The 16,162-nt window shown below is 41.9% G+C and overlaps 1 protein-coding gene across 1 annotated transcript in view; it reads right to left on the bottom strand.

The window, feature by feature from the left end:
• The window catches only part of DISC1 (DISC1 scaffold protein), a 369,242-nt gene that overhangs the window by 201,392 nt on the left and 151,688 nt on the right, over positions 1–16,162 (bottom strand). Inside the window, exons 8-9 of the mRNA XM_035008463.1 lie at positions 14,831–14,933; positions 2,705–2,893 (exon numbers count right to left, since the gene is read on the bottom strand). Coding sequence (XP_034864354.1) covers positions 2,705–2,893; positions 14,831–14,933 — 292 coding nt within the window. The remainder of the gene's footprint in view (positions 1–2,704; positions 2,894–14,830; positions 14,934–16,162) is intronic.

Below are 16,162 nucleotides of genomic sequence, written 5' to 3'. Positions count from 1 at the left end.
AAACTGCAAATCTCTCCTTCTGCTATAGAACCAGAACCCCTGGCTGGACTTGGACATACGTGTGCCTGGGTCAGCCATCTTGGACCAAATGTCACCTGTCCAGGGGTACAGATGAACAAAATAGAAGAGCCTGGGTCCCTGACCATCACAGAGTTACTTATCCATGGTTGCCACATTCTGCAACCATGCTAGAAACCAAAATCGGGTTTATTAAAGAATTCTACATATTGCTTATTTCTTAAATAGTCTTATTTTAAAACATTTTATCTAAGGATAAGAAGAGTCAGCTCGGGGCGACTGGGTGGCGCAGTCGTTAAGCGTCTGCCTTCGGCTCAGGTCATGATCCCAGGGTCCTGGGATCGAGCCCCGCATCGGGCTCTCTGCTCGGCGGGAAGCCTGCTTCACCCTCTTCCATTCCCCCCTGCTTGTGTTCCCTCTCTCGCTTTCTCTCTCTCTGTCAAAATAAATAAATAAAATCTTTAAAAAAAAAAAAAAAGAAGAGTCAGCTCATGGGACATACACACGTGTGCATACTATTCCTTTGTATTTGCTCTACATTTAAAGCTCTACATTTAGAGCTCCCTCTAAATCTTTAACTCTCAAAAGCCAACAAATGGCAGACTATGGACTTTGGCCTAGTTTTATTGCATTTCAATAAATAAAAAGCTTCAATCTACTAAGGAATTCATTATTTATTTATTTATTTGTTTATTTATCTCCCATTACTCTCATCAACCCAAGATTATTAATTTGGTTGACCTAATGCCAAGTCACCTCAGATTGGTTAAGAATTACCTTCAGCCTAAAGCATAGGGAAAAGGGTAGCTGATCCAGCAAAATCCAAGTCTAAAACATAAAGAACTCTTTCACAATAGTAACTAGCCATCTGCAGCTTAGAATCATTGATGGTAACAATCTCTCATTCCATTTGTTTATGTTTTATTCATCATTTTGAAGATACTTAGTCAAGTGACAAGGATGAGATTCAAAAAAATACTACATGGCTCATTTTTTCTTTTTAAGAGATATTTATGGCTTTCAAGAGCTCAACTGTTCAAATGAAAATATTGCTCGACTAAATTTGTCCGAATTTGTTCACATCTTCTTTATTCTTAGATTCAATAGATTCCCCCATATTGTGCCAAAAATTATGGAGTGATGACATGAGAAATTTCATAGTTTTTATTGTTTATACATTTAAAAAGTCTATAGCTAAAATTCATTTAAAATATCCAATGATCATTCCTATCATGACTTCATGAAGCACAGCATCACATCTTAGGAAAAAAGTGTTGTTATCCCTCAGTACCCTAGTTATATAGTCAGACTCAAATGTACAGTTTCTACATATTTGGCAGAAAAGAAGGCTTGACCTACAGAAGTGGGGAAAGAAAGACAAGAAGCTCTCAGTTGTTCCAGGTTAGGCCTGCCCATTGGGAAGAAGACACCATAACAACTGAGTATCCTATCTGTGATTCAAATAACTGAAACCTCTTTCTACAACTGAGTAAGCCTTTCAAACACAATTTATTCATAGTGAAAAGACACACCTAATTTCTGCTAACTAATTTCATACTTCTTTACCTGGTTTTAAATACTAATCTTCATTTACTTCAATCTGTGGAGTATTTTCAAATAGCGTATTTCAAATGTGGCTACCTAACATTCCCATTCTTTCCTTATTTCTTTTTAAGTAAGAATGCTTTGTAAATATAGTTACTTATTAGTAGATAGGTCTTTCATTTTCCTAGTAAACATTCATTTAGGGACCATGATACACTATGTATGACCTCTAGCCTCCAGCAGCTTCTGCTTCCTAGAAGAAATGCAAGAGCGCACACACACACACACCTCAAAATCTTTCTAAGTCACCTCATTTAATCTGTACTGCTTAATCAGCCTATGAGCTGGATATTCTTCTTCTCATTTTACCAGTAAAAAAACAGATTCTAGCATCTAACATATTTTAAATCTGCATTTATTTCTCATGATTTCATTCTTCTGATTAGAAACTAAAACACTGTAAATTCTTCACATTTTTTTTGAAGAAATAAGTTTTTACTCTATCAATTCAGACTGAACAAGCATCTTCTAAGACTGTCCCCCAGGGAGCAAACCTCAAGGTGACCTCAGTTACTCTTAACAACTGGAACAGGAAAAGAACACTAGAGTACGGTAACTACTCCGACAGGCAGAGACTTCAGTTAAGGCAGCATTGGCCTCTTCTACACCATTCTTCCTGGAGAAAGAAGCTCTCAGGAAAAACGCACACACAGAAGAGCCACTTCATGGTCTTTATTCAGTTTTCTGAGTCAGCAGGCTCTCGTCTGTGATTGTGCAAGCCAGAAGACTGAGCCAAGGAACAAAAGGAACATAATTGTCAAACACAGAAAATTCTCAAGACCTGTGCCAAGGGAGAGATTGCTCTAAATAATCACAAGGCCATTAGCAAATCCAGGGCAGAGGAGGGGAGAAAAGACAGAAAAAGAAAAGATGTCACATGTGAATAGCAAAACAAAAGCTGACAAGTAATTCTACCCCATTTGCCAAGGCTCCTGCCAAAAAAAATCCTCCAGGAAAAGTGTCATGTGCTCCAGGATGCCTTTCACATCGATGCTCACATGAGGCACAGAACATCCTGCCTGGCCACCTAGTACAATCAATAGCATGAATAGTTCACCAAGCAACAGTTGTGACTACTTACCGTAGGCAGCCTCCCCCTGGTCCAGCTCTCTTCTCAGTCGGCTGTAATCTTCCTTAACACTGCCCAGCTTTTGGACATTCCTGGAACTCAGCACCCGAAGCTTGTCCAAGAGTCCCTCCAGCCCTTCCCTTTCTGCTGTTAATGATCTAATCTCCTCCGTGAGCTCCTTGGCTGTAGAGAAATGGTTTCCTGCAGCACATTGCAAGAGAGAAGGAGGGAAAACAAGTTTGACAGCATCCCCACACATGGAAGATTTAGCAACAGCTAATGTGCACCAACAGTATGGAGAAAGAGGGCTGAGCTTTGCAACTGCATCCAATTGCATGAATAGTCTTCCATGGAGGAATATGGAAAAACACTGACTGTCTCCTTCAACTGGGAAAACCACCAGTCTCTTTATCACCTTATTTTTGTTAGTTCTGTTTTAAAGCTTCCATTAGCCAAATCATGTCCTTGTGAAACACAATGAAACAAAAATGTCCAAGTGAAATCCAGGGAAACCACATGGTATGTGGTATGACTCCATTCAAATATCCAAATGTCAAGCAGTTGAAATATTATAGTAGAGTGGAAAGGGACTAGCCACTGGAGTCAGACTAGACCTAAATTCAAATCCTAGTCCTCCTGTTACTCAACCTGCATGACCTTGAGCAAAGAAATTAACATATGTAATTTCAGGGCAAACTTCTTATAAAATATGATTGTACTAACACCTGCATCAGGTGGCTTTAAGAATAAACATGAAATTCTGTAAAGCACTAAGCAAAATATATCATGCATTGAATCTAGCAAGGTTGCAATTATATTTCTAAATATCAACAACAAATAAGTAGAAGATGATTTTTTTTAAATACCATTTACAAGATATTTTAAAGCTCAAAATATTTAGGGATAAATTTAAAGAAACATGTGCAAGACCTCCACACAGAAAACCATTTTAAAAACTTCTGAGAGAAATTTAAAAAGACTTAAGCAATCAGAAAGACAGAATACTATATATATACATATATTGGAAAATCAAATATTTTTAACATTTCTATCTTCCTCAAATTCATCTATTCACTCAGTACAATTCCAGTCAAAATCTCATGATGGTCTTTTGTAGAAACCGACAAGCTTATTCTAAAATATAAAATAAAACGCACAAGGTCTAGATCAGCCAAAAAAAAAAAAAAATCCTTGTAAGGTAGAATGAAGAGAATATATATTACTTGATTTCAAATGAATGCTGAAGCTACAGATCAAGATAGTATGGCATTGGCATATAGATAAATAGATAAAACAGATCAATGGAATAGAATAGACAGACAGTCCAGGAGTAGACCATACTCACACAGTCAATTGATTTTCAACCAAAGTGCCAAAGTAAGTCAATAAGGAAAAGAGAGTACAACTGACCCTTGACCACCACAGGTTTGAACTGTGCGTGTCCATGTGTATGTGGATTTTTTTTAATAAATACAGTACAGTATTGTGAATATATTTTCTCTTCCTTACGATTTTCTTAATAACATTTTCTTTTCTTTCCCTTACTTTGTTGTAAGAATACAGTAGATAACACACGTAACATACAAAATATGTGTTAATCAACTATTTATGTTATTAGTAAGGCTTCTGGTCAACAGTAGGCTACTAGCAGTTCCATTTTGGGGAAGTCAAAAGTTAAACTCAGATTTTTGACTGTATGGGGGGCTGGCACCCCTAACTCCCACATTGTTCATGGGTCAACTATATTTTAAACACATGGTAATTGAACAACTAGCTACTGAAATGGGGAAACATTAGCTTTCATCCATACTTCAAACCATACACAAAATTTAATTAGAGATGGATCACAGACCTACATGTAGCAGCAAAAACTATAAAGCTTGTAGAATAAAGTATAGAACACTTTTCTAACTTTGGAATAAGCAAAACTTTGATTAGGACCCAAAAAACACTAACTACAAAAAACAAAGAGATAAATGGACTTCATCACAATTAAAAACCTCTACTCACCAAAAATACCACTAAGAAGATGAAAAGGCATGCCACAGACTGGGAGAAAATATTCATAATATGTGTATCTGACAAAGGAGTCGAATCCTACACCCAATAATTAAAACACCAATGACCCCATTGAAAAATGGGCAACTGATTTAACAGGCATTTTACAGTGTAAGATACGCAAGTGGCTGGTGATCATATGAAAACGTGTCGATGGTTATTAGTTACCAGAAAAATACAAATTAAAGTCATAGAGACTCCACTACAAAGCCATTCAAATGGCTCAAATGAACCAGACAAAGCTGTCTAGCTGGCAAGGATGTGGAGCTGTGGAGCTCTTGTCCATAATGGAAGTGTCAACGGCACAACCACCTTGAGAAGACTTCCGTCTGTTTCGCATAAAGTTAAATACACACCTGTGTGTGGACCCAAAAAATCTACCTCCAGGTATTTACCCAGGAGAAATGAAAACATGTAATCCAAAAATAGTTGTACTCAAATGTTCATAGTGGCTTTACTCGTGATCGCCCAAATAAAACAACCTAAATGTCCACCAGAGGGAGAAAAGCAGAAACAGGGTCCCATCTACACAATGGAAGAATATTCAGCCATAGAAAGGCACCAGCTCTTCATATGCACAGTGACATGGGGAATCTCAAAAAAAAAAAAAAAAATGAATCCATTGATACTAAGTTCTAGCACAGGCAAAATTGATCCATGGTAAAAGATATCAGAATGCAGGCTGTCTGGGGAAGGGGGGTGATGACTGGGAAAGGGCACAAGGGTGATGTTTCTGGAGGAATGAAAATATCTTGATAGGGTTGCAGACAATAGGTATCAAAATTCATACAACTGGGCACTTAAGACCTGTGCATTTCATTGAATATAAATCATACCTCAATAAAAAAAGGAAAAAATATATTAGGGAAAATTTTAATATGAAAATTACATCATAAATTAATAAGCATATCACATTAGTGAATGCTCCATAAATAATAGTTATTGGGGTTTTGGGGGGGTTGTTTTTTTTAATATTTTATTTATTTGTTTGAGAGAGAGAGAGAGCACGAGTGGGGTAAGGGGCAGAGGGAGAAGCAGACTCCCTGCTGAGCAGGGAGCCTGACGGGACTCGATCCCAAGACTCTGGGATCATGACCTGAGCCCAATGCAGACGTTTAACCAACTGAGCCACGCAGGAACCCAATAATAGTTATTGTTGTCAGGGGGCTCCATGATGTTTCCACAATAACAGTTATGAACCTTTTCTCCTCTACCTTACCACAACTCTAAGAGGGAAGTTATGCCCTATGTTATCTATTCTGAGATGCACCCTTTTTCCCCCCATGTTAACATCTCTGAGATCGCCATCAGCCAGGAGGTAGTCAGGATGAAGCTGTTACTACATGACTGTCATTCTCAGTGGTCTGGTGGACCATCTGCAAGGCCCTGGCGTTTCAAAGTAAAAACCATTTCAGGATCATTGGAGACCTAGCTATTGTCTGAAAACCATCTATCGTAATGGATTTATAAGATCAGGAAAGCACCATCATTTAAAACTTGAAGAACCGTGTTGCAGCTTGGCGGAAGACCCTACAGAAAACAGCAGTTCAGTCTTGGAGGGAAAAAAAAGTTGCATCACCAACAGTTTCACTGATGCAGAGGGTGATAATGGATGAAAAACGTGAGCTCCGACTACTTTGAGGCACAATGTGTTTCAGAACACTCAGACCCTGAATATGAAGATGTTTTAGGAAAACCTTGAGTGATTAAGTTTCCTTTCAAAAAGGATTTTTCAAAAGCCCAAATACATCAAAAAGGACTATTTTAATAACAAAATAAAAATTCTAAGCCACAGAAAGCATTATATCATTATTTAATTGACAGCGATTTTTCTTTCTTCGTAGTGTATAAAATAATGGTGCATTTTATGTTCACGGAAATACATGTTATCTCTGCTTTATAGTGGAGAAAACTGAAACCTAGAGAAAAAACTATCTCGCTGAGGTTACATAGCAATAAAATGGAAGGCAAGTTTCCAACTCAAACATAACTCCGAATCTTTCTTAGGTTCTAAACTATGCTATTTACTTCTTTATTATTATTATTTAAAAGGCAGATTTCAACCCAATATAAATGGGAGAAATAGGACAAAATGCTTTCCCACTTCAAGGGCATTCTGGACACCCAGCTATCATTTCTGTCACTGACATCCATAGTTTCCAATTCCATGACTGGATAAATATCTTTTGAGACCCTGTTTATTGTCTATCACTTAAGTGGGCAAATACGGGTGAAAACAGAGTACCACCCTGCTCTCCAGGAAGTCACCATTAAATAAAGAGGAGAAGATGTATTCTAAGAAATGGGCAAATGTGCTCTAGGAGAGCTCAGAGAAGAAAGATTGTTCCAGAAGGGGAGACAGAAGCAGGTTTCATGAGGACAGAATATAAGGTTTCCAAACAAGAAACAGAAACCTGGTTAGAGAACAAAGGGCCTGTCTTCCATGGGTGGCAGGAGGTGTGTGGCCAAGGTGGAGACTAAGCCCACAAAGAAGGTGGATCCAAACAGCAGAGCGACCAAGATGCTAAACTGATGGGCTTGACCCACTTAGGAAAAGCAAAGTCCAGGTAAGGAGAGCAGCCTGGACTTCACAAGCTTTGAGCTATAAATAGCAACACAACTAAATTGTTTCCTGGATCTGTGGTTTCTTTCTCGAATAATGACCAAGTTAGGGCTGCTGTGGACAGAGCCCCCATGGAGGGCCACTAAGAACCTCAAGTTTGATGGGTACAGAGTTCCCGTTTGGAAAGATGAAAAAAGTTCTGCAGGTGGATGGTGGTGATGGTTGCACAGAAAGGTGAATGTACTTAATGCCACTGAGTTTTACACTTAAAAATGGTTAAAAGGGTAAATTTTATGTGTATGTATATTTCATCACAATAAAAAGATGTCCTTTAAAACAAAACAAAACAAAACAAAAAAAGAACCTCAAGGGACATGCCCCGTGCCCAAGGTGGTTTGGGGAAGACCAGCCCAGAGGTGTGACTGCCTCTAGACAGGCCAGCCACGGGCACAACGTGGTGCCTTCAAATGTCCCTTCCCCGCCTGGGCTCAGGGAGCACCAACCTTTCTGCTGGACCATATATTCAAGCAAGAGAGGTGACCAAAAGTGAGGTAGGCGCCAACTGTGTCCCCAGGGACACCAGGCAAAATACACCACAGTGTGCAATCTCCTCCTACAAACAGTTTGGAAAGAATAAGACCTCTAAAAACAAATCAGAGGGGCACCTGTGTGGCTCAGTAGGATAAGCGGCTGCCTTCGGCTCAGGTCATGATCCCGGAGTCCCGGGATCGAGCCCCACGTCGGGCTCCCTGCTCAGCGGGGGGCCTGCTTCTCTCTCTGACCCTTCCCCCTCTCGTGCTCTCCTTCTCTCTCTCTCTCTCAAATAAATGAATAAAATCTTTTAAAAAAAAAATCAGAAAAGACTACATAGTCAGGGTGAGTGACCGCACAGAAGTTTTGCTGGAATGACAGGAAACACATCCTCAGATACCCCTGCAATCTATGGCAAGCTCTAGTGGCCAGGGCCCTTAATAAAACATAAGAGAGATCATGAATTAAAACCTGGGTCCCTTCCTTGATCCTGAGGGAAAATGCATAGTGATAGATGTGTGCATTTTATATATGCAGAAAGAGTACGAATTCCCAGAGACAGTTAATACCACAAACCGAAGCCATGATAAAATGCTACACTGCCCCTGGTTAATATTTTATAAGCATTTCGGTCTCTGATCCAAGCCCATGAGGTAAATCCTGCTTGATTTAGCCCTCCCTGATTATTGAAACTGGCCAAGAGCTCTGTGATGAAAATATAGAAAAGTAAACACTGATCCCTGAAGGAAGTCCCATCAGTGACCCCGTGACCCCAATCTCTGTGACTCTAATGGGCTCCTTCCTAAATGCCACAGGAGGATTTGTGCAGATGAATGTCCCGCCTTTGCCATCATCCCACACATACGCCTGCCTGCTCTTCAGCAAGAGAACCATACTTGGGCCTTCACAGAGGCTTTTTAAAGCACCTGTCAAAGTATTTTATTCTACAAAGGCCACCATTAAAACCCTCCAGGTGAATGCCAAAGCCAAAACTGACTTTATCCACTCTGTTCCTTCTAATTTTATCCTTCATCCTGAACTTAAATATCTCCCTCCTCTACCTCACAATGTCTGGGGTTCCTTTTTTGAGGTCATTATTTGAGAGTCTGATTTTATAGGTACGGGGCTCTTGTTAGAGCAGTTGTCTCATTTGGCCTTTCCAACAAGCCAGGATGGGGATCTTATAATGACTGTCCTTGATTTTCAGTTGAAGAAACTAAGACCCAGAGAGTCACCTTCCCAAGGTCACAAAGTTTTAGAGTTCTAAGATCCCACATGAGGTTGCCGAACTTGAACTGGGTTTTTCCAACCTCGTGTTAGGTGCTTATTCTGCCAAATACAGCTCAATAAGTGACTTCGTCAAAACGTGGCCACAAATCACCCATAAAGGGAGGGAGCACAAAGGGGGTCGGGGAATGAATCCTGTACTCAGGTGGGCTGTGTCACCCGGTCAGTCTCAAGCCCTCACTATGACTTTCATCTAGGGGGACATGCCCCCCCAACACACACACAGTACTGCAGAGGTCCACAGACATTCCCATCTGTAATGATCCTCCTAAAATCATTCACGTTTACATACCCAAATTTGAGCTAACCTTCTCTACTGAAATAAAAGAAATAAAGCCAGTGCTGAAAATCATCAAACTCCAAAAATAATAGAGTGCTGCCTCTTTTTTTCTGGCACAACACTGTATCTTTTGAGGAACTCCAAGCTCCAGTACACGTGGTTAGGCAAGACTCACGCTCTGTCACTTAGAGTCTCCCCCTCAGCGATGTCAAGGCCATGTGCTAGGAGCTTGCACTAGCAAAGCAAACACAACCAACCAGCACCCACCAACACTCCCCCCACCACGCTGCCACCTCTCCACCAAAGCTCCTTCGGCTGGAATTGGCCATTTTCTGTTCGTGTTGTTGCTTTCTTCCAGGCACTATGATTTCCTGAGAGAGCAAAAAGCATTTTCGGTGAGCAGAGCCCTTTTGAACATCAGACATTTTAGATATTTCACGGAGAAGACGGGGAACATAACACCTGAACACACGGGATTTTACGTAAAACACAGACTGCTTCTAACAGCTTGAGAAAGGGTGGTACCTGGTGAGAGACTAAATATACAAACAGACAGTGGCCAGATCATCTCTAGAAAGAGCACTCTGACCCGCAACCTGCAGCAACCTGCCCAGGAAATGAACCTCTATATCTACAATAACCGGTCCAGGAAGGCAGCCTGCTATAAGGGAGGCCGTAGGAAGCCAGATTGCTATTTCTAGTAATAATCCAGGAAACCAAACAATCAATTCTGTCATAATTGGTCCAAAATGGCCAGGATTTTATTATAACTGACAGCTTCCCTGATTTTTGTCCCTGCTTCCAACTTAGGACCAGCTAGAGAAAGCCAAATATGCTCCCTGAACCAATCACACAGGATGCTCTAATTGGCCTGCCTCTAGCTTCCCAGCCTCCCGTCAGAACATACCTGCAGGCTTCCCTTTTCTCTGCTCCAAAGCTTTCCCACGTTTCTGCCTGCCTTTGAGTCTCTGCCAAAACTCAGGTGATGGTGGCTGACTCCCTTGCTATAGTAAGCTCTGAAACAGCTTTCACTTCTTCTCATTTGGTGGGTCTCATATATTTCCACACTGGACAGACATCATCTTTGAAAAATCTTCGCTGGGCCTATTATCTCCTCCAACCATTGATCTAAATTGTTTAGAGAGAGGGAAACATCCTGAGCTTATCCAGAAAATCTTGCTTATGCCTAGATAGGCTTCCATTTAAACACTAAGATATTTTAAGTGCAGCTAATTTTTATTCTCTGTAAAGGAAAAGTCAAATTGGATAGAACCATCATTTAGAAAACAAATTGGCTTGGAGTACCTGAGACATCTTGGTATTCTACTTAGGAACAAATGATGATCTGAACTGTTTGTTCCTTGGAAACTAGTAACGGGAGGCAGGTGGCAAGAAAATATACCACAAACTGAGGGACGACCCAAAGGAGGTATGAAAATAACAGATTCTGGAGATCAGCAATCAACAAATGAGGTGCATTTTTTCTTAACATAATTACTCTTCTTGACTGTCTTCTGAGTGCCGGGCAAAGCCCAAGGAAAAAATAGCAGAGTGACTCAACAGATGGACAGCATCAACAACAGTGGGTGATCCAAGCAGGGAAAGGCTGGAGCCAGAAATGCACGCACCATGTCTCAGTATCAGAGCAATATCAGAAGCTGGGCATCAGAGAGCCAGGCTTTGAGCCTAGGGGAGGGGAAATGGTCAGAGCAGGGCAGGCCCCCTGCAGATGAAGACTGGGACACTCATCAGGTTACAGAGCACTGATGGGGGCAGAGCCCAGTTACAGGACCTGGGGACCCAACCAGGACTGGGTGTGAGCAGCAGTGCAGACCCAGAGTCCAAGACGAAAGGCCAATATTCAGGGAGGATGCTTGTTGTTGGATCTTATATGTAGGTTACCACCACTTAAATATCTTCTGTGTCTGGGCATGAAAAGTCTTGGAGTGTCAAGGAGGTCACAGCTGTGAGGAGGAGAGCATGCATACAGAGGGTGGAACTGGACTGAGCTAAGGCACAAGCACTCATCACCAGAGGCCAGTGGTTGGGCAGGGGCCTAGCACAGTTCTAGAGAAGGAGATGGGTCTGAACTTCTGATGCTGACATCTTGACCACAGAGCCCAGATCAACCATACCCACTACGCACTCTCTAGAAGGTGTGGAGGTCAAAGCAATCAATCTGTGGGGTAGAGGATAGAGTTTTCAGTGAGGGTAGCAGAGAGGTGAAGGAGCCCTTGTCTAGGCTGGGCTCCCTTTTATGAAAGTGGACTCTCCAGCCCCAGTTCAGCCACCTGTCCCTGCCAGGGTGTGCCCAGATTGCAGATTCATAGGCAAAATAAATGACCGGTGATGTTTTAAGTGACTAAATCCTGAGGCTGATTTATTATGCAACAATCAATAACGAGAACAGATTTTGGTGTCTGAATGCTGCTGTAACAAACCCCTTAGATCTGAGGCACTGAGAGTGGGACCAGGCGGCAGGCAGAAGCCTTGACAGACCTCAGTGAAGGCTAAAAGGGAAGCAAGAAAAATATAACTGGAAGCTGGGGGAAAGGGGACCCTTGCCATGTGGTAACAGAAAGTCTGGTATCATTATCAACTGAAGTAATCGAGAAAAAAAAAGTTCCTAATGAAGTTGGTCATACAGCCAAGAAGATTCCAGGCAGAACACAGAAGTGCATGCTGGCGTCCTGTCACTGCCTATGATTCAGTGCAAGAAAAGAGAAGCGAGCTAAAGAATACACTGTTAGGGGCGCCTGGGTGGCTCAGTCAGTGAAGCATCTGCCTTTGGCTCAGGTCATGATCTCAGGGTCCTGGGATGGAGCCCTACTTCAGGCTCCTTGCTCAGCAAGGAGTCTGCTTCTCCCTCTCCCACTGCCGCCCCCCCCAAGCTCGTGCTCTCTCTCTCTCTCAAATAAATAAATAAAATCTTTAAAAAAAAATAAACTGTTAAATATAAAGGAGCTAGGACTTGGTGAGTCTGAAAGTAAAACCATTTCTTATTCCCAGTCTCTACAGATAGCAAATGATTCTTAAATTAAGAGAAGGTCTCAATCTATAGCCCAACCAAGGAGTGAATCGAAGAAACTTTCAGACAGACAAAAGGCCTTCTGGGAATCTTAAGGGCACCCCCTAAGGCCCTCTTCATTCAAGAGGGCATCCAAGAATCCCAAGGGCATTGCTCCTCAGCGTTCTCACAGACAGACCAAAATGGAGAAAGACTTCTTTCTCTTGGAGAGGTTTGTCATGGCTTTTGTTTAATGGAGTGAGGGTTTGGCGTTCTGAATATACTAAGATAGGTCTGTCAAGATCCTACAGGAAGTGCCTTTTCCCTGCTCAGGTCCTCCCCGCTGCAGAGCTTAGCTCAAAAGGAAACAGAAAGCACATTATGTCCAGAATGATGTCCACCCGGGCTCTGGCATGGCCCGTGGGGACGGCCTGTGACTGGAAAGCCTATTTGCCAACAGCCTACAGAATAATCAGGAAATAGGGAGGTTGAGAGGTGAGTTCCCATCCCAGTTAATTCAGGTCATCCCTCCTCCAGTCAGGTCTCACTGCTGTTCTCAGTTGATCAAAGAACTAAACACGAAACCCAGGCCCCATATGCAATATACCATCTTAAGAATTCTCCCCGGGATTCTAAAAAGAGATTATTCACATTTGAGAGAGGGATATCTCTGCTGCCTAAATGATACATCTCCTCCCTTGGGCTTAATAGAGACACATCCACCTGTATTCCTCAGGAAGATATATGGATTAAGAAAGGCAAAAACACTAACTCAGAAGCAAGATTGTGTTCAATCTTTTTTTTTTTTCTCTTAGCAAATGGGGCCATAATTTCAAGTAAATGGCATGTGAAGCTGTTAAGAGCCAAGCCCCACATTCACATTTCGATGTTGCTCTGGTTGTAAATAATACGCCTGACTGCACCAGGAACCAAATTGCTCGTTAGCTGCCAACATTAGTTGTTTAATGATCTGAAGAGCAAGCAGAAGCTGCCAATTATTGTATTCCTTCTTAAAATGCCATTTAAAAGCCATACATGTAATTATTATACCTTTTCGTTAAATTTTTATGATTCTTCTGAAGTTGATGAGCTGCAGGTTCACTCAGCCTATAAAACTCAGAGAATACTTGGAGGATGTCATGACACAACTGGATTAAAAAATCCATGAATCACACCTGACCTTGAGCCCCTGCTCTGCCACCACTTAGCTAACTGAGTGAACTTAACCAAAGGACGTACCCCAGGGCCTCAGTCTCCTAATCCGTTCATTGGGACCTCATATCTTTCCCTCCTACCTAATACAGCTGTTGTGAAAATGAAACAAAATAACAATACAGGGGAATGCTTAAAAGCACTCTTCAAATGATAGGGTAAGATACTATTTTCAGGGGCGCCTGGGTGGCTCAGTTGGTTAAGCGTCTGCCTTCAGCTCAGGTCATGATCCCAGGGTCCTGGGATCGAGCCCCGCATTGGGCTCCTTGCTCAGCGGAGAGCCTGCTTCTCCCTCTCCCTCTGACTGCCGCTCCCCCTGCTTGTGCTCTCTATCTCTCTCTGTGTCAAATAAATAAGTAAAATCTTAAAAAAAAAAAAAAAAAATGATCCTAGTTTCCAATTGTATTAATAATTATAGTCCTTGAGAGTAATTAAGGAGTTCTTATATTAAAAACACATGGTGCGGTGGGGCGTCCGGGTGGCTCAGTTGGTTAAGCCACTGCCTTCAGCTCAGGTCATGATCCCAGGGTCCTGGGATCGAGCCCCGCATTGGGCTCCCTGCTCAGCGGGGAGTCTGCTTCTCCCTCTCCCTCTGCCCCTCTCCCTGACTCATGTTCTCTCTCTCTGTCTCAAATAAAATAAAATCTTTTAAAAAAGAAAGATACTATTTTCAGAGACCTACTAATTAATGGGAAAATATATTCCTAATAACTATCAGATGAAGGATCGATTATGATATACTGAGAATCCTCCACAAATCTAATCTCTCTGACTGGGATGTTAAATTGAGTACATCACCTTGTCTCCTGTTATTCTCTCTCCCTATAGGAAGGGACTGACCACATCCAAAAGTCTCCACGGAGCCTCTACAGACACATAATGCTATGTAAACATCTGCTAGAATTACATGGCATGCAGCGCACCTCTAGTCTCTTAAAGAAACAAACCAGAAGTCCAAAATATGGTACCTAGACAACTTATTTTTTTATTATATGTGCATATGTAGTTTTAAGAGTCTTACGAGGAGGCCATGCTGCCCATTTAGTCCATGAGTTTTAGTGAGACTTCACACAAAAGCTCTGAAATGTCCAAGTATTACATAAGTAACAGGTAGAATGTTACTCGAGGACAAAACCTGGATGTGGTGGCAACTGGCATTATTCCCCTCATCCGCTTCATGTCCCCACTATGTCCAGTTACCTGATACAGCAAGCATTTTGGCTTCAAGCAACGCCAGGAGTTGGGTTTCGATGTCATTTACTTTCTTCCTGAGAGTGCTGCTGAGTCTCTCGCTCATACACACCTAGAGGGGGAAAAACAGCCAGGACTCGTCATTTACTCATGTAAAAATCAGAAGGCAATGGAGCAGCCAGGCAGAGATTTCTGGGTTTATAAGCAATGAAGAGGGGTGATAAAGAGTAACTGAAGCAGAGTTATTTAAAAGCAAACAATGTAAAAAGCAAGCAAGAAAAGAGGAAAGAAGGGAGGAAGGAAGATGAAGGAAGGTAGGTAGGAAGGAAGGGAGGGAAGAAGGGAGGAATGGAGAGAAAGAGGGAGGGAGACAAGGAGAGAAGGAGGGAGGAAGACGGGAGGGAGGGAGGGAGGGCTAAATAAAACAAGCATTAGCACACATCAGGTCCCATACCTTCACCACCACCCCCACACACAAAAATGACAAGAGCTAACAAACCAGAGCGCAACCACAAACTAGAATAACCTCACCACCCTACCTAGTCCCTCCCCAGGGTTACTCCCTCCTTCTGAAACATTCTTGCCCCAAATGGCTTAGCCCACTCACACCCTTCAGGCTCTGCTCAGACATCACCTGGGAAGAAAGGCCTGGCTGATTACCTATAAAAAATAGCAACCCCCTCAACTCTCCCTCCCCTTCCCCCTTTCCCCTGCGGGACATTTCCCCACCATGTCTTCTCCAGCTGACACTATTTGTTTTTCTTCTTCTGTTTTCCTAGCATTTCTCTCCATTAGAATGCAAGCTCTATGTGAGCAGGGACTGCTCTGTGTCTGGCACACGATAAGCAGTAAGTGAAGGTGCACAACAGTTGAGATCAAGGGCAGGCTAATTACTAGTAGATGCTGTCTAATGAATCTTTAAGGGCAGATATTTGCTGGCAAGTCAGACTTGGAAAACAGACAAGTAGACCTCAAGGAGGTTTACAGGTTTTATCGTGTATTTTTCCAGGATATCCAAACACTCCCTACATTTTTCTTTGCTCTTTCAAAAATAGCAAAAATCTTAAACCTCACTTTCTTTTCCCAAATGACTTAGGTTATCTTTTATTTTCTTTGAAACAAAAACATCACATTTTTTCTTTTGTTTAAAGCAAAAACCTCATATTTGATTGATATCTACACTCAGATTGGTGAGCTACCTAGAAAAACATCCAGTTCAACAAAAGCACACAACTCAGTTGAATAACAACAAACGTGTGTATGCAGACATTTTGGGTGGCCCACAAAGGATCCCTCTTTTCTTGCTAAAAATCTAATTCCATTCAAAAACTAAAATTAACC

This window comes from Mirounga leonina, unplaced genomic scaffold, assembly GCF_011800145.1.
Source record: "Mirounga leonina isolate KUSES-001 unplaced genomic scaffold, KU_Mleo_1.0 Mir_152, whole genome shotgun sequence".
Taxonomy (NCBI): Eukaryota; Metazoa; Chordata; class Mammalia; order Carnivora; family Phocidae; genus Mirounga; species Mirounga leonina.
This window is presented reverse-complemented; position numbering and strand designations above follow the sequence as displayed.